The 23,551-nt window shown below is 42.9% G+C and overlaps 1 protein-coding gene across 1 annotated transcript in view; it reads right to left on the bottom strand.

Annotated features, from left to right (window-relative positions):
- The window catches only part of BCL2 (BCL2 apoptosis regulator), a 201,804-nt gene extending 178,641 nt beyond the window's left edge, over positions 1-23,163 (bottom strand). Inside the window, exons 1-2 of the mRNA XM_063450555.1 lie at positions 22,611-23,163; positions 21,305-22,327 (exon numbers count right to left, since the gene is read on the bottom strand). Of these exons, the coding sequence (XP_063306625.1) occupies positions 21,305-22,048 (744 nt within the window). The 5' untranslated portion in view covers positions 22,049-22,327; positions 22,611-23,163. The remainder of the gene's footprint in view (positions 1-21,304; positions 22,328-22,610) is intronic.
- Between the last annotated feature and the right edge of the window lie 388 nt (positions 23,164-23,551).

Genomic DNA, 23,551 nt, shown 5'->3' with positions numbered 1-23,551 from the left:
TAAATGAGAATGTTTTTTTATTTTATTTTTTACAAGTTCGACAGGGATTATGTTTTTTATTTGGCCTTTTTTGGACATCAAATGGTAAGTTTTATTTATTTTTAACAGGCACTTAGTTCTTTTATTCCCCCTTCATTATTTTTAGGGTGGGGGTAGGGGTATAACATTTTTTGTTTTGGGTGGGGGGGTGACTAGGGGCTTGGGGACCCCTAGTCACCTTGGGGGGGGGGGGACATTTTCATTTAGGGCCCCCACCCGCCACTCAGGGGTGGGGGCCGGGGGGGGGACAATAGGTCCACCCCCTTATTGTTATTTATGGCACCCACCCGCTGCTCATGGGTGGGGGCCAGGGAAAGGACAATAGGTCCCCCCCTCATTGTTTTTATGGCCTCCATGACATGGGGGGCTTATGAAGTGGTGGGGAGCACTGCTCCCTGCAGCTTCTATTTTTACATTTACAAGGAGTAATAAACTGAACGAACAAACAAACACCGATATTCGGTGTTTGTTTGCTCGTCTGACATTTCTATTCATTCGTCTTTCTGACGAATGAATGGATGAAATTCCTGTTCGCGTGCCCAAGTGTTTAACCCCTTAAGGACACATGACATGTGTGACATGTCATGACTCCCTTTTATTCCAGAAGTTTGGTCCTTAAGGGGTTAACGGGTTAACTGGGCATGCGCTGGAATTTCACAGCGCTATCTAGTGTGGGCAGATGACGTTTCCCACAGGGCCTTCATCTACCCACACAAAGATGGCAGCTCCCAGGATCTAGGTTGGGGCAGAAAATAAAGTTTAAAAACTAGGTAATATGGGGTGCAAAGGGGCATTTGGGGTTGACTGGGGGGTCAATTAGATGTAGTGGAGTCGGGAGGGGGGTTAAAAAAAGATAGGATTCGGCCATGACAGTGCCGCTTTAATCTCTTGGTACTGTCTTAAATATCTATATAGGAGAATAAAAAACAACTTGTACATATCCAAGAGAAATCGGTATAGGGTGTTGGCTGTTTTAGCTCAGCACTATATTCAGTAGTCATCAGCAAATAATTAATTCACTCGTTCTTCCTCCCTGATAGTTTTCATTCAATAAGCCACGAGGTCAGAAAGACACCTCCCTGGACTGACAAGGAAGGGGGGACATGACTGCGGCTAGGATAAGGAGTCTTAAAGGAAGAGCAGATGGGAGGGGGATATATGGATACATAGTTGCTAAGATGGAAGACAGTTATAAGGACAGTGAGGGGAGGGGACTTACCAGTCAGCTCTTGGAAGTGCAGGGATCCTGACTTTCAGATTTTCAGATTTGCATCTGTCTTTCTTTGCTGACCCCTTAAAAAAAAAAAAAAAAAAAATATTATAGACATTATTCTTAAAAAGTTTTATACTTACCTGTTCCTGAATTTTGAGAGTGATGGACAGGAATCGTTGGTGGCCCTGTTGCAGGCTTATCGGGCTGCACATGGTGCAGGCTCGTTAGCAGAGGTGTTGGCCGGCATGGATGGCGTCCCCGGTGAAGAGGCTCGACCTGTGGAAGGTGGGCGGCGGGCCAGGCGTTCAAGGCCGCCGTCGCGACTGTCTCCCAGCCCGGTGAGAGGAGGTCGTGAAGGCCGAAGAAGCCGGCGAGCTGGAGTGGCTGGGAATGTGGAGCCGAGCCTGGTGTCGTCCCCCCGAGCGATCCGGTCCCAGGTGAGAGCTGCGGCTGCGTCCGGCAGCCATTTCCAAGATGGCGATTCGGCGGGAAGATCCAGGAGCCCTCCACCTTCTCTTCCGGCGCGGCCGGAAGTGACGTCACGACGCCGGTCGCGCACGGCCGGCGCGCCGGATATGACGACAGCAGCCGGCGACGGGCAAAACCCGGAAGTGGGTGCCCGCGCCGGAAATAGGACGCCGGGCGCCCGGAGACCACAAGCGCCGGTGGAAGAAGGCGGCAATAGGGGTGCTGTGAGCCGGACAGCAGCCCCAAGGAGATGGGAGTCCCCAGGACCGGCCGGTTCATGGGGTGCCGCGGATCAGGCGGCAGCCCCAAGATTGCAGTACTGCCAGGATGCCGGCGGTCGGGAGGCCGTGTCGGCTGCAGTCCCTCTGGGAGCTGGGAGGCTCCAGGGGGAGTCCGGTGAGGAGGAGGAGTCTGAGGAGGAGCGAGAAGGTGAAGGAGGACGGCCCCTGCGCCTCCCCTCATTTGGTGAGTCAGCATGCGCAGGCGCCTGGGGTGCTGCAGGGAGTTCAGGTCAGGATAGCGAGGTGTTGCGCCTGCTGAGGATGTTAGTGGAGGGGCAAGCCAGGGGTACTGGTCTAGGGGCTCAGGGTCCCGGTAGTGCGGATAGTTTGAGGGGTCATGGGGTTGGGGTGGTTTCCTTTCTCCCAGGGTGTGAACTGGCTCCCCTAGGTTTACATGTGCCAGCGGAGGTGCAAGAGAAGATTATTCGTGGTGAGTATGTGGATCTCCTTTCTCTCGTTCCGCCAGACAAGGAGTCCGTGGACAGACCGCGACGTGGCGAACAATTGGAGGGAGAAAAGGGTAAGGCTATCCCGCGTACGTTCGGTAATTGGCTGCAAGGATTTAATATCTTTGCCAGCGTACTAGTGCGCCGTTTCCCTGAGAGGGCCCCCTCTTTATTTGGTTATTTGGACTTAATTTGGGGCGCCTACAAGGTTTATGGAGGGCAATGCTGGTTCAAATACGACCAGCAATTCCGCCAGAAGATGGCGGCGTGTCCGGGTATGGGTTTTGGGGTGCAGGACGGCAGCCTGTGGCTGCTACTTATGACCCCGTGTAGACCCTCTCCCTTTTCGGGGGCGGCCGGCGTCCCCACGGGTACGTCGGCAGGTCAGAGGAAGGGAGTCTGTTGGCTCTTCAACGAGAGCCACTGTAAGTGGTTTAGCTCCTGCAGATTCCGGCACGAGTGTGCCCACTGTGGGGGAGCCCACCCGGCTCTCCGTTGTTTCAAGAAGGGCAGACCATCTGCCTCCAAGGGCTCTGGTAAGGACGACGTTCCTCGCAGAGAGGACTCCAGTGAGCGTGGAAAAGATGCGTCCATGGCTCGTCCAGTATCCTAAGAGGGACGTTGCTAGCCTCTTGTTCGACGGTTTCACAACGGGTTTCTGGATTCCCTTTGTGCTGTCGGACGAGGGCCAGTTCGCGGACAATCTTCGGTCCACGCGGGGAAAAGAGGTTTTGTTACAAGAAAAGTTGGAGGCGGAGATTCAACGGGGCCGCATGGCCGGCCCCTTTGATTCCCCCCCATTCCACAACCTGAGGGTGTCTCCGCTGGGTCTGGTACCCAAAAAGGATCCGGGAGTTTTTCGATTGATTCACCATCTCTCGTACCCTTCGGGGTCGTCGGTCAATGATGACATTGACAGGGATGCGTGCAGGGTACGTTATGCGTCCTTCGACTCGGCATTGCTCCTCCTGCGGCGGGCCGGTCGTGGGGCGTTATTAGCAAAATCGGACATTGAATCGGCCTTTCGTTTGTTGCCGGTTCATCCGGATTGCTTTCACTTGTTGGGGTGTTTCGCTAACGGTTGCTTCTATTATGATATGTGTATGCCCATGGGCTGCGCTATCTCTTGTTATCATTTCGAACTGTTTTCTTCTTTTTTGGAGTGGGTCACGTCCAGAGTTGCGGGTTTGTGTTCGTTGACACATTACCTGGATGATTTTTTGTTTGTTGGTCCGTCGGGTTCCCAGGATTGTACAGCGTTGCTTCAGGCATTCCGGCGGGTGGCGGCTGAGTTCGGGGTTCCTGTGTCCGAACAAAAAACGGTTGGCCCGGTGTTGGTCCTTTCATTCTTGGGTATCGAAATCGATACCGAGAGAATGGTTTTCCGGCTTCCGGAAGAGAAGTTGGAGGGGTTGCTGCGGTTGGTGGACTTAGTCAAAGGTTCCAAGAAGGTTCAGTTGCGTCAGATGCAGGGCCTGTTGGGGCACTTGGTTTTTGCATGTCGGGTGTTACCGATGGGTCGGGCATTTTGTCGTAGATTGTCCTTGTCCACGGTGGGGGTGAAGGAACCTTTCCATTACATTCGGATCACGAGGCGCCTTCGGGCGGATCTGGCAGTGTGGAGCTCCTTCCTCAGACGTTACAACGGGCACTCTTGCTGGTTGAGGGAGGCCACCACCAATGCTGCCTTGGATCTGTTTACCGATGCCTCGGGGTCAGTTGGTTTTGGAGCGTATTTTCGGGGTCAGTGGTGCGCGGGGGAGTGGCCGGAGGAATGGCAGTCTTCCCCATTTCGAAGGAATTTGACCTTTTTGGAACTGTTTCCGATAGTGGTCGCCCTGGAACTGTGGGGTGAGGAGCTGAGAAATCACACGGTGGTCTTTCACACGGACAACATGAGTGTGGTCCATGTGATTGCCCGATCGTCCTCCTCGTCCCCTCCAGTGTTGGCTCTTCTCCGTCACCTCGTGCTCCTTAGTCTTCAGTTTAATGTTTGGGTGCGGGCGCAACATGTCCCGGGTGTGCAAAATGTGGTGGCTGATGCATTGTCTCGCTTGCAGTGGGAACGGTTTCGCGAGGCAGCGCCGGAGGCGCGGCGGACCGGTCTGCAGTGTCCGGACTCCTTATGGAAGCTCGATTTCGAGGCCTGATGGGCTTGGTATCGGACTCCTTGGCGGAGGCTTCCTGGAAGGCATACCGGGCAGTGTGGAAACAGTGGCTGTCGGCAGCACGGGACGGGGATGTATCCACGGAAATGGGACGTACGGAGGCGACTCTTGTGTTGCTGGATGACTTGGTCAGGAGAGGTAGGTCTTGCGCAGTAGCGGAGAAGGCGCTGGCTGCCCTGTCTTTCTTGTTTCGATTTATGGGCTGGCGGGATGTTACTAAGGAATTTGGGATCCAGAGGGTGGTGAAGGGGTGGCGACTGCGGCGTCGCCCGGATCGTCGTCGTCCGATTTCGGTGGAAATGTTGCGGCGGATTCTTTTAGTCTTGCCGCGGGTCTGTGGCTCGGATTATGTATCGAAGTTGTTTCGCGTAGCCTTCTCGGTCTGCTTTTTTGGAGCCTTTCGCATCGGCGAGTTGGTAGCCCCGAGCAAGGGGAAGGCCTCGCCTTTGGCATTGTCGGATGTGCGGTGGTCTACTTCCTCCGTTGACATTTTTGTGCGGCGCTCTAAGACGGACCAGGCGGCCCGGGGTGCCCGGGTTCGTTTAGGGGCCACGAGGGATGTCGTCTGTCCTGTCGGGGCTTTTCACGATTTTCTGGAGGTGCGCCCGGAGCGGGGAGGCCCTTTGTTGGCTCACGCGGATGGGTCTCCCCTAACACGCTATCAGTTCTCGGCAATGCTGAAGAGAGCATTGGCCGCGGGTGGTATGGAAAGTCAAGGGTTTTCGGCCCATTCCTTTCGGATTGGGGCGGCTACCCAGGCAAGTGTTTTGGGTTACTCGGCTGCGGGCATTAAACGCATTGGAAGATGGGAGTCGGGGCGTTTTAAGTCTTATGTCCGACCTCATATGCTGTAACCCTCTTCTCGTTGTAGGTGGGCGGCCCCGGTACGTGTGGATACTAGGGCATTCCTACGTGTACTGGGCAGCTAGGCGAGCTGAAGACCGGGCCTATGGACGAAATTTGGGGTTCTCAGTGGACGTGGCCCGAGTCAGGTGGAAGGGCATTAGGGGCCTCCGATGGCAGCAAGTATATCCTGAGTTCGTGGAGCTCCGTAAGTTTGTGTCAGGGCCGGTGGTGGTGGTGGTCCATGCGGGCGGGAACGACTTGGGGGTTTCCAGGACTGTGGACCTTCTCCACGCGATTCGGCACGACTTGGCGAGGTGCATGGCGCTGTTTCCGGACATGACCTTGGTTTGGTCGGAGGTGGTTTCCAGGCCGTGCTGGCGCGCGCTGCCGCACTCGCGCGGTTTGGAGAAGAGCCGGCGCAAGCTGAACATTGCAGTGGGGAAATTTGTCCGGCGGCTAGGTGGGGTGGTCGTTCGACACGTGGAGCTGGAAGGGGAGAACCAGAACTTAATGAGGAGGGATGGGGTCCACTTAAACGAGATAGGTTTGGACATCCTGAACACGGGTTTGCAGAGTGGGATTGAGGCTGCGCTGTCGGCGGGGGGCGCGATGACGGCAGGAGGCGTGAGGGGAAGTCGTCATCGCGGTGGCGGGAGTCCTGGCCAGCGCAGGCAGAAGTGATGGAGTTGCCGAGGAGGCTTGGGGAGTCGCAGCCTGTTGGGAGCTGATGGCGGAGGCAGGCTGCTCATGGACTCATGGTTTGTGGGGATAGACCTGTCTGTTGGGCAATCACCCCAACAGCTGACAGTATTTATGTTGCTGGCATGGAAAATTAATAAAGCTGTGGCCGATGCCCTTACCCAACTTTATACGGTCTCTGTGTGTCATTGGGAAAGGGGGGCACCGGGTGGGTGGTTCAGTCATCTAGACAGCAGTCAAGACACCTCCCTGGACTGACAAGGAAGGGGGGACATGACTGCGGCTAGGATAAGGAGTCTTAAAGGAAGAGCAGATGGGAGGGGGATATATGGATACATAGTTGCTAAGATGGAAGACAGTTATAAGGACAGTGAGGGGAGGGGACTTACCAGTCAGCTCTTGGAAGTGCAGGGATCCTGACTTTCCCGCCCTCCCGCCCTTAGGACGTTTGGTTATTGAAGGAATGTGGGTTTTGTTTCTGGTGCTTGTTGTTGGTTGTCTTTTCTTGTTTTGTCACAGCATGCGGGAGTCCTGGCCAGCGCAGGCAGAAGTGATGGAGTTGCCGAGGAGGCTTGGGGAGTCGCAGCCTGTTGGGAGCTGATGGCGGAGGCAGGCTGCTCATGGACTCATGGTTTGTGGGGATAGACCTGTCTGTTGGGCAATCACCCCAACAGCTGACAGTATTTATGTTGCTGGCATGGAAAATTAATAAAGCTGTGGCCGATGCCCTTACCCAACTTTATACGGTCTCTGTGTGTCATTGGGAAAGGGGGGCACCGGGTGGGTGGTTCAGTCATCTAGACAGCAGTCAGGAAGCCAGAAGGTCAATGCTCAAGCAGAATTTCTACAAGAAAAGTTGCCCGGAACTCAAAGAGCTTGTGCACTGAAGCAAATTTTAATTATCTCATGTTCTTAGGGGGATATCATAATGCTTACAGTTGAGTTTTGAAAATGATAATCACATGAATGCCTTCTCGCATTGAGAGGTGGAAATCATGCATGCAAATTGAAAAGGAGGGGTTTCTGCCTGTTGAGAACCATCTCTGAGAATTTCCATAGTTCTATAAACGAGCAGAATATTGGTTTTCTTTATTTGATAAGAACATTTTTTCATAACTCCTATAATTCTACATAAGTGTAATGCCCTAGTAATCCAGTAATAAAGTGATGAATGCCAAGCCTCCAATACAGATCTCCCATGTTCCTGTTTTATAACTTGAGGCCTGATAAATGATGTCAATAATAACTAGCAACTTTCCATATTTTACCAGTATTCTTTGTGTACAACAGCTCGCCTCTAAATGAAACAATTCTGCTGTGGGCAGTGGATTATATATATCTATATATCTATATCATCTGCAATCCAACTCACCATTGGCACCACACTGGGTAGTTCCTTCCTGTCCCTATAATGAAAACACAAGGCAAATGGTACTGATCTGTTTATCATCTTCTCAAAGTCAAATGAGTAAAACGTATTTGGTTTGCCTTTAAATTCTTTACGTAGAGAAGAAATTGAAAATAAACAAATACATTGGAAAGAGATATATCATGTCCATTATACAAATTAGCTAGACACATTTTTTTCTAACATTAAAGACATAAGATAAAGTATTTTTAATGAAAACTTTTAATAAAATGGATCGAATTCTTTATACGATCCACTCATAATATATCTAAGCACCCTCTCCAGCTTTTTTTTTTTTTTTAAAGACATAAAGCATTTGTGGGAATAGTTCAATAACTACCGTAGTTGATGTGCTAGGAGGAGTGCTTTTACACACAATGCCCAAGCAAACGTGGGCAGTGTATATATATTTATGTTACTTACCAACCAATGAACAACATGTAAAAATATAAACAACTTGGCAAAAGCACACACCCATATGGCATGGGTGTGAATATATGTAATAATGGCACTAACACAAACACCCACACAACTCATAGATCCCACATTCACTAGAAATTGTAAAACAAAAAACCCTACACAAAAATTAATACAGAGTACTTATATAAAAGGATAAGAATACATTTGCATGCCTTTTGTTGCTCAGACTGTCATAAATTACTAGGGATGATGGAGATAATTGTGCATTAAAAGCTAGTGTGAGAAATATGGCTTGGCCCCTGTTTGCATATAAACATCTAATAGAACTATGGTTATTAGAAAATAGGAAATACCCATACTATCCAACCTCACATTTATGAGTTGCCAAGATATAATAATCACATTTGTTAAGTTCTAAATGACTTCAAGTCTGATATGCTGCTTGTTATTTTCTGTGTAGAGGGACAGTCTTTAGCATTCAAGACTTGATGAGGAGGATCTAAATAGGTACATACTTTTTTTTTTTATTAATGTCCCTTCGTCTCTTTCCAAATAACATATCTTGATTTACAGCCTTTGCTGGCTTTAATCCAATCACTGGATTACTGAAGTGTATTAATTCATGAGGTTCCTTAGCATTTCATGTGATATCAATACGCAGGGACGCTATATAGTCAGTGCTCTGGCACACTACACAGGACATCTTCCTGTACTTTTACCATGAAGAAGATTATAGAAAAAATGTTTTAGGGAGAAAAATCTTCATGGTTACCTAATCCTCTATGCCTAACAGAAAAAGGATTGAAATCAATAACATGCTTTGAACATATTTTAAGGAAACAAATATTTTATGAACTTCAAGTCAGCCAAGACTAAAAAAAAAAAACTGTCCACAAAAATAAGATTTATTGATCCTTTTCAGAAAAACATTCACTCCTACACATCTTTGTAGTCTGCAAAGCAAACCTTACAGGAAGTTTATTCTGCTTTACTCACGTTTATCTGGAGAATTAAAAAAAAAAAAAAAAAATACAACAAACAGAAACAAACAAACAAAATAATGTTCTGGTTAGAGGGACAGTGGAGGGGGGAAAAAAACTCGAAAACATGGTGGGATTCAATTGGGTCTGGTCTGCTAGATGGGGAGTATTTGGATGTGTGGTAAACATATTCTGATTAAATAAACACTATAGGCACTCAGACTACTTTTATTTATTTTTTTATATATTCTTTATTTTTCGTGCTGACCGGTTTCAAAAGAACATGAGTGGCTTGCGCAGAAGCCTGTTTTGTGATTCAACGGTAGGTTTGAATGCACGCAATACAGTGTTATTGGTACCTTTTTGAGTTTCGTAGCCTGTGACCTGCGCAGAGGCCGGTTAAGGTGTCTATTGCTGCAGTATCTGTCAGCTTTTTCCTTTTTTCTCTTTTCACATACAGTGTAACATTTCATAACATAATAAACCATATTAAAATAAAATAAAACTAAGTAGTTCCATAGCACGAGTGAGATTTTGCTATCCCGGTTCTGTCATTTCTATTTGTCTTAGATGTCATATTGTTCCCATGTGGCCCAGACTATCCGGAACGTGTTGGTGGTATTTCTCACCTGAGCTGTCATTTTATCCATTAAGTAGTTGTCCCTAATTTTTGCCTTGACCAGGGTGAGTGGGGGTGTTTCTGGGTTTATCCAGTGTTGCGCTATCGCTCTTCGAGCGGCTAGGTAGAGCATATTTAGAGGTCTTTGGTCGTGTTTGTGGAGCCCGTCCGTGGGTCTTGAGAGGAGGCATGCCCATGGGTCCGGTGTCAGTTAGACTACTTTTATTTTAATGAAATGGTCTGGGTGATATGCGCCACCCCTCTCTCCCTGTTTTAACCCTACAGCTGAAAACATTGTTCGGCAGGGATAACCTGGCTTTAATGACTGTCAGTATGACAGCCACTAGAGGAGCTTCCATAAATAGTAGAGAAAATCTTTTAAACAGATGATGTCAGAGACCATCTGATTGGTGCAGCGATTTGCCACGCATGCGCACTAGCATCCCAATGCTTTCCTACAGGAAAGCATTGAATTGGCTGAGATAATCAACACTGATGATCTCAGCAGCAGAGGTGGAGCATTATGGAGGAGACTGGCGTGCGGAGGGCTGAAAGGTAAGTAAATCAACTTTTTTAGCCCTGGCAGTGCTTGGCCAGTCACCTAAACAGTAACTATAGTGACAAGAATATATTTTAATTCTGAACGCTATAGTGTTTCTTTAAATGGTTAACAAATAAGAAGTTAACATTATATCTCCTACCAGAACCTGTTTTTTTTAACTCTGCGGTAGGATTTTTATTCTCTGAACTCTCTCACAATGAACATAGATCCATAAATGATGTAGAAAAATAGATGGATGTGGTTGAAATCAGCTTAGAGTAGCAGTAACCCTTTCACTCTCGATAAATTGAATAACCTAGCATGAGGTATGTGTTAATACTGTTTTCTAGTCTGTAATTCCATTATTCTGTAACATTCTGTAACATATGACATTTGTCATTAATGTACTACAGGTATTTATGCATGCTAACGTGTAGGCACCCAGACCACTTCAGCTAATTGAAGTGGTCTGGGTGCTGTGACACTTTTGCACTTAGTGCTGCATTGTAAAACATTGCAGTTCCTGAGAACTGAAATGTTTACACTGGAGCTCTAAGTCTGCCCCCAGTGGCTGACTACCAGACAGCCACTGGGAGCGCTTCCGGAATCCTAACGGACTCCTGGTCCGTTATCTGACTCTGGACATCCTCATGGACCTCCAGCGTCAGATTTTCCCTATTGAATAATTCTTTCCAATGGCGAAGTCTAATGCATGTGCGGCCATTGCCGTGCATGCACATTAGGTCTCCCCGCTGACTGACGTCGGCAGGGGAGGAGCGTGGGCGGAGCCTGATCCAGCGCCGAGGGACATCGGCGCTGGATTCAGGTAAGTGGCTGAAGCGGTTTTAACCATATCACTATAGGATCCCTTTAAAAATTAATATAAAAATTACTTTTCAGAACTTAAAAAAATAATTTTAGTGGTGAAGGGGTTTGGCCACTTAAAGCAATTGGCTGGTGTATAATTTGGATAATGTAATTCATTATTAATCTTGTGGATTTTTACTTTATTGATCCAAATTTCTTCTTAGAAACCCTAACCATCCATGTGACATTGCTCATTTAATGTTCTTTCACAGTAACCTACTGGCCTTTTTAATTCTCTTTAGGAATAGGATGCATACAATACAGAATATCATAATTTTTTTTTTTTTTTTTAATCTATCTACATGATTTCTAAATGTTTTATATTGGTCTTTGCTTATCTCCCACAATTTAAAATATTTTGAAACACAAGTATTTAGTCTATTTAAAAATGTCTCAATATTGTGAAATGATAGCATGCTAATGATACACTTCAAACACTACAACCACTACATGGGCCCCCATGCAAAATAATCATGTTATTGCCACTAAGCTAAGCAGGGCCACTATCACTGGCTGAGCACTCTTGGTCAATGACTAAGGTCCTGTATTGGAACTGCTTAGCTCTGGCTTCTGCTCCATATGGTGCCAGCACCTAAGTATGTTATCAAACTGTTCTAAAATTTGCAGATCACTCTTGGCACCATAACTAGTATAGCGTGCTGTGGTGGTTATGGTGCTTGATGCCTGCCTTTAAACTGTAATACAAAGATTAAAGTGAAAAAAGATGTTGATTACAGTCCAGAGTCGAGCATTATGGGATAAATCTCTCAAACACAACCCATATCATGAGCATAAACTAACATTACATAAAAATATAGCCTCTACCATTTCCATGAGCTGTATAGTTAAATGCAGGTAACATAATATGTACGTGCATGAGATAAACAGGCAGTCAGATTGAAAGATAGATTCGAATATTTTCGTGGTCATCACATATAGAGGGGAACATGTTTCCTCAGAAACACTATATCTCAATTGTTTAATGTATGTTTCATTGTTTCTGTAAGGTTAAACCAATTGACTTGCTATGGTTCAATGACTTCACCTCGGTGAATCAGAGGTGACTAACACTTGCCCTTTGCGGCCTAGTTGTGCTTTCTAATATAATACAATTCACAGCAAGAGCAAAACCAGAAAAATGAGAGAAGTCTACAAAGACAGCGAGTGAGTCATGTAAAATATTGGGTCTTCTACAAGTTCCCGTAACATATCATATTTTACTTGCTTATAGCAATAGATCATGTAGTGTAAAAAGTCATTATTTTATCGTCTTATTACAAGTAAGGGATTGTTTTCATGTTTGACACATATGGTATAGAGTAACAAATGACGCTCAAGGACTAACATGTAATAGCTACACTGAAGTCAAAGTGCACAAGTATTTAAGGCTGACCATTTGGTCAATATTGCTTGTAAAGTAAACCTAGAAAAATGACCCTGGGAAGACCATAACTCAGACCTTTATCAATGTGAATCAAACTTTGGGAAACAGTCTCTCTAATGCCAGGTGCTTATCTATATGGTTTCTCGAGAAGATGCACCAATTTACCATTGTCCTCTAGTAAAGAGAATTCTCGATAAGTCCTCAGGCACATCAACTTTTCAGGACTTAGGCATTGCCGTATTTTGTTTAAATGACGACACTGACAAAGCCCGGACCATGTGTATGCATTAAGAATTGGGATGGGAGCAACTTCTCTAGCAAACAGCACACAATATAAGCTTCAGGCATATGCTTTCGAGCAGTGGTTGTTAACCTCTGGGTTGAGACCACAAACTGGGTCCATAATGCTATGTTTCAGTGCTTAGAACAGGCATGTCATGGCACGCTTCAGGTAAATACCCACAAAAAATTTAATTGTAACAGCATTTCCTTCCCCAATACAAAGAAGACTACTGACACTGGAAAACACATAATGAAGAGTTTTAGCAGGATTTATTTCAGCATATTATATACTGCAATAGACGAATAAGTGCCTGAGCTAATTTTACAAATGGAGAACGGGCCGCAAGGCAATGCCATCCTGTCAAAAACTTTAATATCTTGCTGGGATCACTTCAAGACCACTGGTCACTGGGCAGGTACTTTTCTATAAGTTGGTCTTCCTGATGCTAGGTTTCCCCTTTTTGCTTTAACTCCTTTCTAGATCAAAGAACGAACAGTTATCCTGAATATGTATTGCTACTTAATAATGGGCGTAAAGTTTGTCTTTTTTTTAACAATTTTTCTAGAAACACGTGGAACAAAAAAAAAGAAAAAGAGAAAAACAAAACATCATCTAAACCTACAATACACCAAAACTTGACTATCACATCACTTTATCATGCATTGTGGATGCTTACTATAATTAAAGGGAAATCAGAATATACAAATGCGTAATTGGTTCATCACAATTCACTGAGAATAAACTTCTAGTAATGTCATTATAGTTTCTTTAAAGGGAGACTATAGGAATCAAAACAACTTTAGCTTAATGAAGCATTTTTGGTGAACAGGTCATGTCCCTGCAGCCTCACCGCTCAATCACCTTTCTGCAATTCGTGATTTAAATCACTTTTGTTTTTGTTTATGGAGCCCTAGCTACACCTCCCCTGGGTGTTACTCACACAGCATAAAAAATGTGTTTGAATTTCAGATGTTATCTTGCTTAGAAGTTTTTATCTCCTGCTCAGCAAATTAAACTTTAATCGCACAGGGGAGGCTACTACACACTTTAGCAAGCTATTAAAGGAACACTATAGTGTCAGGAATAAAAAAACGTGTTCCTGGCACTATACTGCTAATAGCACTATTTAGGCGGCTGGACACCCGTCAGAAGATTAAAAGATGTTTAAACTCACCATTTTATACCAGCAATCTAGTTGCAGCTAGCTCCGCCTCCTTGGCCTCCTAAGAAAGCATTAGGGGGCTATTGCGCATTTGCAGCAAACCACTGCGCTAAATTAATCACCATCTCCTCATAGAGATGCATTGAATCAATGTATCTCTATGAGGAACGTTCAGCACCTCCATGCAGAGTGTGGAGATGCTGAACGTCAATAGCCCAGGAAGCACCACTAGTGGACGTCTGAGTGAATTCCACTGGGGTGATCCTAAGCAGAAATGAAAACACTGCCTTTCTGCTTTCTTCTTTTCTGAAAAGGCAGTGTGTTTACATTAAAAAGCTTGCAAGGACAGGCTGTAGACACCAGAACAACTACATTAAGCTGTAGTTGTTCTGGTGACTATAGTGTCCCTTTAACAGAGCAGGAGATAAGAAATTATTCTGCATTATCCTTCCAAAGCTAACTTGCTTCCAGTACTCTCAACTTAACACTACCAACACAAAAAACAACTACAATAAGCTGTACTTGGTCCTTAGGAGGAACCTTTAAAGAATGGAGTCTGGTTCTTCTTCCTTATCTTTTCTTAGATAGCAGGGGAATAGGATTACAATTCCCATCATCATAAAGCAGATATAAACACCCCACAAACATCATCCTCTCTCTGAGCACACACCAACTCTACAATAACAGCTACCACCCCTGGTCTAGTTCTGCGCCTGCCAAATAGCATTTTGTCTACAGGCAGATACGTTCATGTGAAGAAAACAAAACTCTAAACTCCAGTGGCAATTTATCAAAATCTTCTCATTTCAAAACAAATTTCTCTGTTTAAGCCAAGAAAAAATATCTTAATTGATTCCTCTAGTTTTTTTTAAAGTAAATCTAGTTATATTTGTTTACTTACTTTTGCAAAAAAAACAACAACACATTAAAAAGGAAGGATAATTATATATTTTTTTCTAGCGGTTGACCAGTGACACTCAACAATAGTCAAATGAAACTTTAGAGTTTGATAGTGGGATTTAGAAAAGAAAACCCTCATGTTTTGCAAAATACCGCATACTCTGTAACTTTAAAGGAGCATAATCACCAACCAAGCAACACAATCACTACAGAGTGTTTTAAAACGATTTGGCTTCTTACTGTGATCCTTTTGGTGCCATTCGTGCCCCTCTGCAGCTTTTAGGAGAGCCAGGAGCTCATCCTACTAGCTTCCAGTTAGCTCTCTTGAGCTAAACCCTGCAGTTCAGGATCAGTTCATTGGCTGGGTGTCAGCTGATTGCTCTCAGCCAATGAGCTAAGCCCAAGAGAGCAGGGCTTTGCTCAGGCAGAAAACTTCTGGCTCTCAAGGAGGATTCAGAAAGGTGGGAAGCATCAACAGGGGGAACCCAAGTAAAAACTCAAAGCACTCTAAAACAGTTTGACTACTTACACTAGGGAGACCCAGGAAACTCCTGGCACCATAATCACTACAGAGAGCTGTAATAGTTATGGTGTACAAATTGCTCTTTAAACTGTCAGAGATTTACAAATGCCGAGCTGCATATAAGAATATAATATTGGTTTATACACAAATTCATATATTCAAAATAATATTGCATACATGCATCTTCTCACCAAATTGGTTAGATTTATTTGCTTTCTAAATAAAATATATGTTCACACTCGAATTTTGTCAGAGTAAATCTTCGTTTCAGCAATTCATGCATATTTCAATAATCCATCTATCCCTAACTACAATAACAAAACCAGGTAATTTTATAACCCCAGAAATCCTGAATGATATGTAGATAATATTGATTACAATAATGTTTCATTATTTTTTTCTTCTTCTTCTTCTTCTTCACAAAATATGTATTTATTTATTTATTTATTTATAGATCAAAGACTTATGTGAACTGCACCTTCTGTCTTAAGGGGAAATATAATCCAATATAAATGATTATTTAATTCGATTTTTCAATAGGTCTTGGAAAAAAAAAATCAAAGGCATCCAAACCTACAGCTATACGGGTGCTTAAAAAAAACAACTCCAAGTTCCATAACCACTACCGTGTGTTTTTAGTGGTTATTGCCAGGAGTGCCATGACTCCCCTACCCCCTCCCCCCCCCCCATCCCTTTGTAAGTAGTAAAAACAGCATTTGACCTCTTACCTGGGGTCTGCCAGGTTCCACTCCCCGCCTCCACTAACAATGCCAGACAGCCTGAATTCAGTGTGTGTGTGTGTGCGTGCGTGTGTTTTGCATTTTACATGTAAAATCTGCTTGCTATTTGAAATGGCAGATGTTTCCAAATCATATTGCAAGATGGGTTATATCACACTATTGCATGATATACCTGTACCCTCAATGCATCATCGAGCATATCTCCCAACTTTTACAGATCCATCAGGATCTTCTCAAATTTGAGGTCCTGGATCATCATTGCAGGTTTGTTCCAAGGCTTTTTTGATGTCCCAAACATATCTCCTAACTGCCCACCCACAAGCTTGTAATCTCAAACCAAAGAAAGTTGGGAGATATGACCTTGACATATACACCTGGCCAGTCAAAATGTGATGGTGGTTACAATTCTGAGCACGCAGTCCCTATTTGCACCAGTCATCATTAATTCACTCCCTGTGTATGTCTTAAGGGAGAGAATGGTGGTGGCTACAAATAGTGGCTCACTATTTAGAGAAGTGTTACAGGAATGTAATTTCCTTTAGAAGAAGCAGAGTCTTGAACTGCATATACTAAGTGATGAGCATTCGACTCAACTAAGACTGAGGTTGTACATCAAGTAAAATTTGAGTAGAGTCACTCCTATTCAGGTGTCAATATTTATCCACCTACTGCAAAGTAGAAATTTCCCCAATTTGTGTCTCCAATAATTTTCCATTGGGTCTCAGCACAGAAGTCTAACTCAAAAGCCGTCAGTGCCCAAAATATTCAGCAATGGGTAACATTGTATTTTGTATTGACCCTGATATGGTCAAAATGTTGAGTAAATAATACATGAATGACTAGAATTGATTGATTGTGAAATAATAGGTTCTTATAGGTTCACAGTAAAGTGAAATGGTGACCTGACAAATGTCTCAAATGTTACTGCAATATCACTAGACCAGGGATAGGCAACTTTCGGCACTCCAGATGTTGTGGACTACATCCCCCAAAATGCTCTAACACCCATAATGCTGGCAAAGCATCATGGGAGTTGTAGTCCGAAATATCTGGAGTGCCGAAAATTGCCTATGCCTGAACTAGACATTGCTAAACTTAGAAAGCTACCATATTTGTGGCAATTGATATTTATTTGAAGTGCCAACTGGAGTAAATAGAATAATGAGGAGATTCTAAACTGAGCACAACCAGATCATATTCATGAGTTGTAATTTAGAATAATATTAGAAATGTATTATACTTTCTGATAAATGTTCATCTATTTTTACACTAATTTACCTGACAGAGTATGGAAGACTGTGAACAGACGTTATAATCCAAATTTGTTACAGTGCTGAAAACAGGCTTGAAACAAACAAAAAAAAAAGCTTCAGAATACACCTTATATTTAGCTTGTGAAATATCTGTTTGAAAACCCTCCCATTGGTAATTCAGTGTTGATGAGGTTTCATATCGTAGATGCCAAGATAAAAGCCTCTCACTAGAATATTGTTTTTTATTGTATTCTACACTATTTTTTTTCCTATCTCTGTCAGTTAATATTGACTTTAATGTAGAATTGCATTCATTCAATTGAGTGTTTATCATGTTATCCAGATCATTAACAACAGCCATTCATGTCTGTTTATCATTTTGGCAACAGAACATCTAATCCACTTGTCTTGTTTCAGTGAAAACACACATGAAAGCTTACACCCATAAAAAATATCACACTGACAAACAAGCTAGGGAAAGAAGCAATTTTACCTAATTGAGGAAATTCATGGTTGATTCTCTTATAACCCAAAGCAAAAAGTACCAAGATTCTGGACTCCCTAAAGACGCAGGCGATTACATAACTTTCCAGGTGTTGGGTTAGCTAATGATGGTGCATATCTGACAGTTTGACCTCAGGGGAAAGAATGCAGCAAATTACCAAATTCCACCTGTCACTGTTAAATTATGCCTAAAACCACAGAATTTTCCACAAAACTACCAAATAACTGAAATAACTAATGACCTATGGGGAGATGCGCTAAGATGTAATACATTTGACTCACCCCCTGCCAAATAGATGAAGCTAATTTTGGCTGAGAGTATAATGACTAATGTAAGGGTCATTGACTTCTCCACTGGGCAAAACAATCATATGCCCAAACTCCTGTGACACTTAGCATCTGACAATATCGTCTTTGTTTACTACAAGTTTAACCTAAACAGAGAGATTCCACACAAAATAAAGGCAAGCTTCGTACAAGGTACTGGAAATCTAATCTAATCTGACTAGGTAGCAGTTTATATAGAGACTGAAATTCACTGTGATGATCAGAATTGCCAGCAAAAGTCTAGAGTTTTTGTTTTTCTATTTAACATTTAGTTTTATTTATTGTCATAAATTTTGTTTTAAATATTGCGAAGACCATTTTGCAGGAGGGGAGATTTTATCTGTAGATTTATGTATCTTGTAATCTATACATTTCCTTGAAATTCTGCCAGCAGTATTTAGGTAACAGAGGGACAATCTAGGCACGTAAGCTTTAAGAAAGCTTTCATAGAGCATCACCGTGCTACCTGCGAGTGTGAGCTATGGTTTACTAGTGGAAATCTCATAAATGCTTTTACATATAATCAATGTAAGCTTTGATTCCCATTTTTACCTAAACATACAAATATATGATCCTGGATAAGCAAATCGGTTTTATTAGAGACACCCCCGACACACGAGGTATGCAAACTAATCAATGTAATACAATAGAATGTTTATTGCACAATGCCTGTCTTAGATGTAAAAAGGGTTAAGATGAAACATAATCAAGTGATCAAAAAAACCCAAAAACCAACCACTCTAAAGCCGCACCTGATAAAGAGACATATTTCTGCTCCCTACCACTGGAATAAAAATCTGAGCATCCTTTGCACATAGACATATAGTATAGTGACAAAAGACCGTCAAATATGTATTTATCTTGCAATGCCTAACAGCACTCTTTTGCATCCAAAATGAGGGTACAGAACCTATAGGCAACATGTCCAGGCACCAAATTCACTACTATCACGTGGAACACTTTATAATGCATCAAAGAGAAGGTAGCATTGTATAATACCCTGCGTCTACTACCGTATGTACAAACTGAAATAAATCAAAGATCTAACCTAATCAACTCCCAGCCAGCCAAGAAGCAATAGCCAGAAACTCAATTGCCAATGTATATTCTACTGAAGCAGACAGGACATTTCACAGAAGCTGGTTTACGTTCAGATTTTTACCAGCATTTATGTAGCAATAGGTGTCTCAGATCACTATTTTAATGAAGTAAGCTTGAAAAATAAACCATGCATCATCATAAATTACACAGGGTCTATGCAGCATCACTGACTCTGAAATTCATGTCCATGAAAACTTTACTTATCACTGCAAAATAGTCATTGGACATGTACAGTTGGGCAGATTAGATGGGCCGAATGGTTCTTATCTGCCGTCACATTCTATGTTTCTATGTTTCTATGATGCACAGTGACTAGGAAAACCTAAACAATTCAGAATTAACAACTAATGTGGAATGAAGCTGCTTCATCATCATTAATTATCAAATGCATGATCACACTTGCTATATTCAACACTGCATTTTAATTCTTTAATACCTATTTCATACAGCGAAACGGTAATGCCATATAGTGGTCAATACATATTTCCAGAGTTTAGTAGTCAAAAGGATACAACTACGAGCCAATTACATTTAGTGAACAAATAGGTCCATAGAGTTCGAAATATACAATGTTCAAGAATTAGGAGCCAGCAGAAGAACGTTTTGAGCATCACACCTCTATCACCAGATGCTAAGTTCATTTATCTGTCTCTCAAACTGTATTATTATTATTAAATCAGTAACTGTACAGAATTCAGCAACTGCAACTTGTATGCAATATGAAATTTGATTTTCTATTTTTTGTCATTGTTTTTGCAGCTATGCTGTTTCGACAAACAAAAATTGCAATTCCATAGTAAATTCTCAACAATTTCAGGTGTAGTGAATAAACTCTTGAAGTGGTACAAAAGAAGCAAAAAAAAACCCCACAAAAACCCATAAATCATGTCATGTACAAACAATTCTTAAGCACTTCAGCATGAAATCTTTTCACTATAGAGATACAGCAGCGAAGAAGATACCATTTTGTGTGGGTTTTGTTTTAAATAAAACTGACAAGAAACTCAACTGTCGGGACTTTTTGAATTTATTAGAAAATTAAATATATTTTATCACGTGGGCCATGTCTGAGTGTACATTTAAAAGGGAACTGTGCCATAAGAGAATACAAATGTTTTTTCTATAAACATATCTGTCTACAGTCTCATCTCAGCGTCAATGAAACTTGAAACATCCCTTTTATCACTGTTTCTCTAAAAATACCAAGTTTTCCCAGTGGACTCTAATTTTAAATACCACAGATGGTATATTGTTAATGTTTTTCCTTATTAACTAGCTGGAACAAAAGTAACAGGGTCTATTGTACCTTGTTTTAGAGTAGCCCGAACCTCTGGATTCTGTACTCTAGTTAACCCTAGAGAATTTAATTATTGTACATGATCTGTTGTACCGGTTTGTGATCATCTACGTCCCTTATAGACATTTTTCTTTCTCATGTTTCAATTAACTTTAAACAATATTTTTTAGGCATCTATTACGTGCATTAATAGTAAGATCTTAAAATTATCTTTAATGAACACTGTGTCTTTTTAAGCTACTAGGACAAATCCTCCTCAGCAATTTATGGTAATGTCCTTCTGAGACCATCTCTTTTTCCATGTACGACTGCAGTAACTGTTGTTTCATTGTAATACTTGTATGTCACAATACAAGAAACTGTACGGTCCTTATATTTCGTTGTTTTCGTTCATTGCTGTCCCTTCCACCAAACTCGGCAATAAAATTGGAAATAAAAAGTGTATCCATAATAGTTGGCAGGAATTCTGTACTACAGGGGCAGCTAGCTAAACGGTAGTGTTCAAGTGAAATTTCATATAGCATTTCTTAAGAACACTATCGATAAACCATTGCTTGGATAGCACCATATGCGTCATAGAATGTTTTGCTTCACTATTTCACATTAGGTGGCATAAAATACCTTGTGTATAAGGTGAATTTATGTTAGATTTTCAAGCATTGACTTTTAAAAGCTACCCCAGAGTCTGTGCTTTCTACCATAGCAATTTGGGAAGCCTCACAAATTTATGGTTGCTAAACATTATTTAACTTTACAGTAGTTCACGTGGTACATATCTCTCCAATTTTATAGATCTGTATACATTTCTTAAATATTTCCTTAAATTTGCACATACCCATCCTCCTTGTTCCTGGATCCAGTTTTGCAGGTGTCTATTCAGGTACTCTGTCATCCAACCAACAATGGAGTCGACCAGAGGTGACATCTCCCGATTCACACTCTCCACACACATGACACCACCAAATTCGAAGAAAGCCACAATTCTTCCCCAGTTCACCCCATCATGGAAGAGTTCCTCCACCACTGCAGTGAAGCGCAGACGAACTGTGGATGGGGTTAAGTGGAGAAGCCCTGATATCTGTCTAAAGTCTTGCTGGTACAGGCGTGAAAACTCATCACCTGCTCTGCTCAGTGTCTGGAACACTGCTGGGGGCACAGGTTGCACAAAAGCATCGTCACCTTCATTACCATCCAATACTTGGTTTGCGCCCAAGTCAATGGTAGAATTTCTCGGGGGAACGTTCCATTCACCCTGAGCTGTAGGCATGGTAGAAGCAGCAGATTCGGAGCAGCTGGGAGCAGCAGGTGCATTGACTAAAAGGGTGACTGGGGCATTATTTTTGGATGCATCAGTAGAGGAAGCAGCAGCAGACACAGGTGAGACATCAGGTTCTCCAGGTGAAGAAGACACCTCTTCACCATTAGAATGATTATTATTAGCAGCAGAAGCATCTTGCCGATTATGAGAAACCTGCTGCCTCCCATCTTCCCATTCATAGCCCCTCTGTGACAGCTTATAATGAATGTATTTTACCACCATGTCCCGGTGATCGTACCCTGCTCTCCTGGGATGAGCCATGGTTTTCCAGGTAGGATTGACAGAAAAATAGTAAACAATAATGTTTTTTTTTTGTTTTTTAAAATAAAATTAAAATCCCCAATCCAACCTGAACTCAAAAAGACAACCGTAACCGTAGTTGTTCAGAGCACTGGATCTGACTGGTGTTCTTTCATTCTACATTCTCTGCATATTTCCTCCTCCTCCACTTCCTTCCACTGGAGCACACTAGCTTTACTGTAATTTCCCTCCGAAAGGTGTTCTCATTGTTAGATTTTAAGGGACATTCCCTTCTTGATGCTGAAACATAAACATATTTGCTTTACACCAGTGTGGGTTTTCCACAGCTGTCATATACAACTTTATACATGTGAACGTGTGCAGAGTGTGCACTGGAGCAAAATGAATAAGTAGGAACAAAATGATGTGCATATATATTACTACACACAGTGCAGGGAACATATTATTGTATTAAAATTTTTTTTTTCTTTATTGATAGTGGGGAAAGCCACAAACACACAAAAAGGCACTACAACTCTGTAAAATACACACATGCACAGGTAGGTTTACTGCAGATACTCACTGGCTTCCCCAAATAAGGTTCTGGCTTTGGGCTTCCCTGTTCATTTGTATTTCCATGAAAGAACTTCCACAAATGCAGAGATTAGATGGCTTTATATCCTCACTGGGAATGAGCTGCATCATCAAGTGGAGGCATCCTGACGTCACAGCAGCATCCCTACACAGCAAACGCTTATAAGGCCACCCATGGACACATGAGAAGCACACACTGCAACCTCCCTAATCCCAGATCTTGCAGCAGTTTGGGCACTGCCATTAATTCAGTCTCTCTCACACACATGCAAAACACATAAGGCTGTTCAGTGAGGGCAAAGGGAAAAAAAAAAAAATCTCTAATCTCCTTTATCTAATCCAAACCCAGGAATAAATCTCTAGATGGCAATATATATCCAAAACAAGGAGCAGAGAGGGAGTGTGTGTCATTTAGTTTCTTTTAATTCTCCTTGCTTGCTTCATGTTTCCCCTGTGTGTAGAGCAGTGTGGCTGGCTGGAGGCGGGACACGGCTGTCCTGTGTGGGCACAGAGTGAGCTGAGCTCTGAGTTCCCTATGTGTGTGTGTGTGTGTGTGTGTGCTGCTCCTGGGGCGGACTGACTGACTCAAAATAATTTCCTTCTCCTGTACAGGAAGTGCACATGGCGTTCTAAAGGTAAGCTAACAGCGCTCCCTGCAGTACTCACCAAGAACGGAGGTAGTAGTGTGATTAAAGAAAGGCAAATCTATCGTAAAAATAGTTGTTGTTTTTTAAAGCTTTGTTATGTGTATAACACAACTGGAAACAATGTTGTGCAGGAATTGTGTCTCAATCTGCACAATATTCCATACGCATATACGTTATTGGACTCAGATTAGACTGTAATACTTTATAGGACTCATTTTAGACAGCAATACGTTATTGGACTCATATTAGACAGCAATGCTTTATAGGACTCATTTTAGACAGC

The sequence above is a fragment of the Pelobates fuscus genome, chromosome 4 (assembly GCF_036172605.1).
Source record: "Pelobates fuscus isolate aPelFus1 chromosome 4, aPelFus1.pri, whole genome shotgun sequence".
NCBI classification, from domain to species: domain Eukaryota; kingdom Metazoa; phylum Chordata; class Amphibia; order Anura; family Pelobatidae; genus Pelobates; species Pelobates fuscus.
This window is presented reverse-complemented; position numbering and strand designations above follow the sequence as displayed.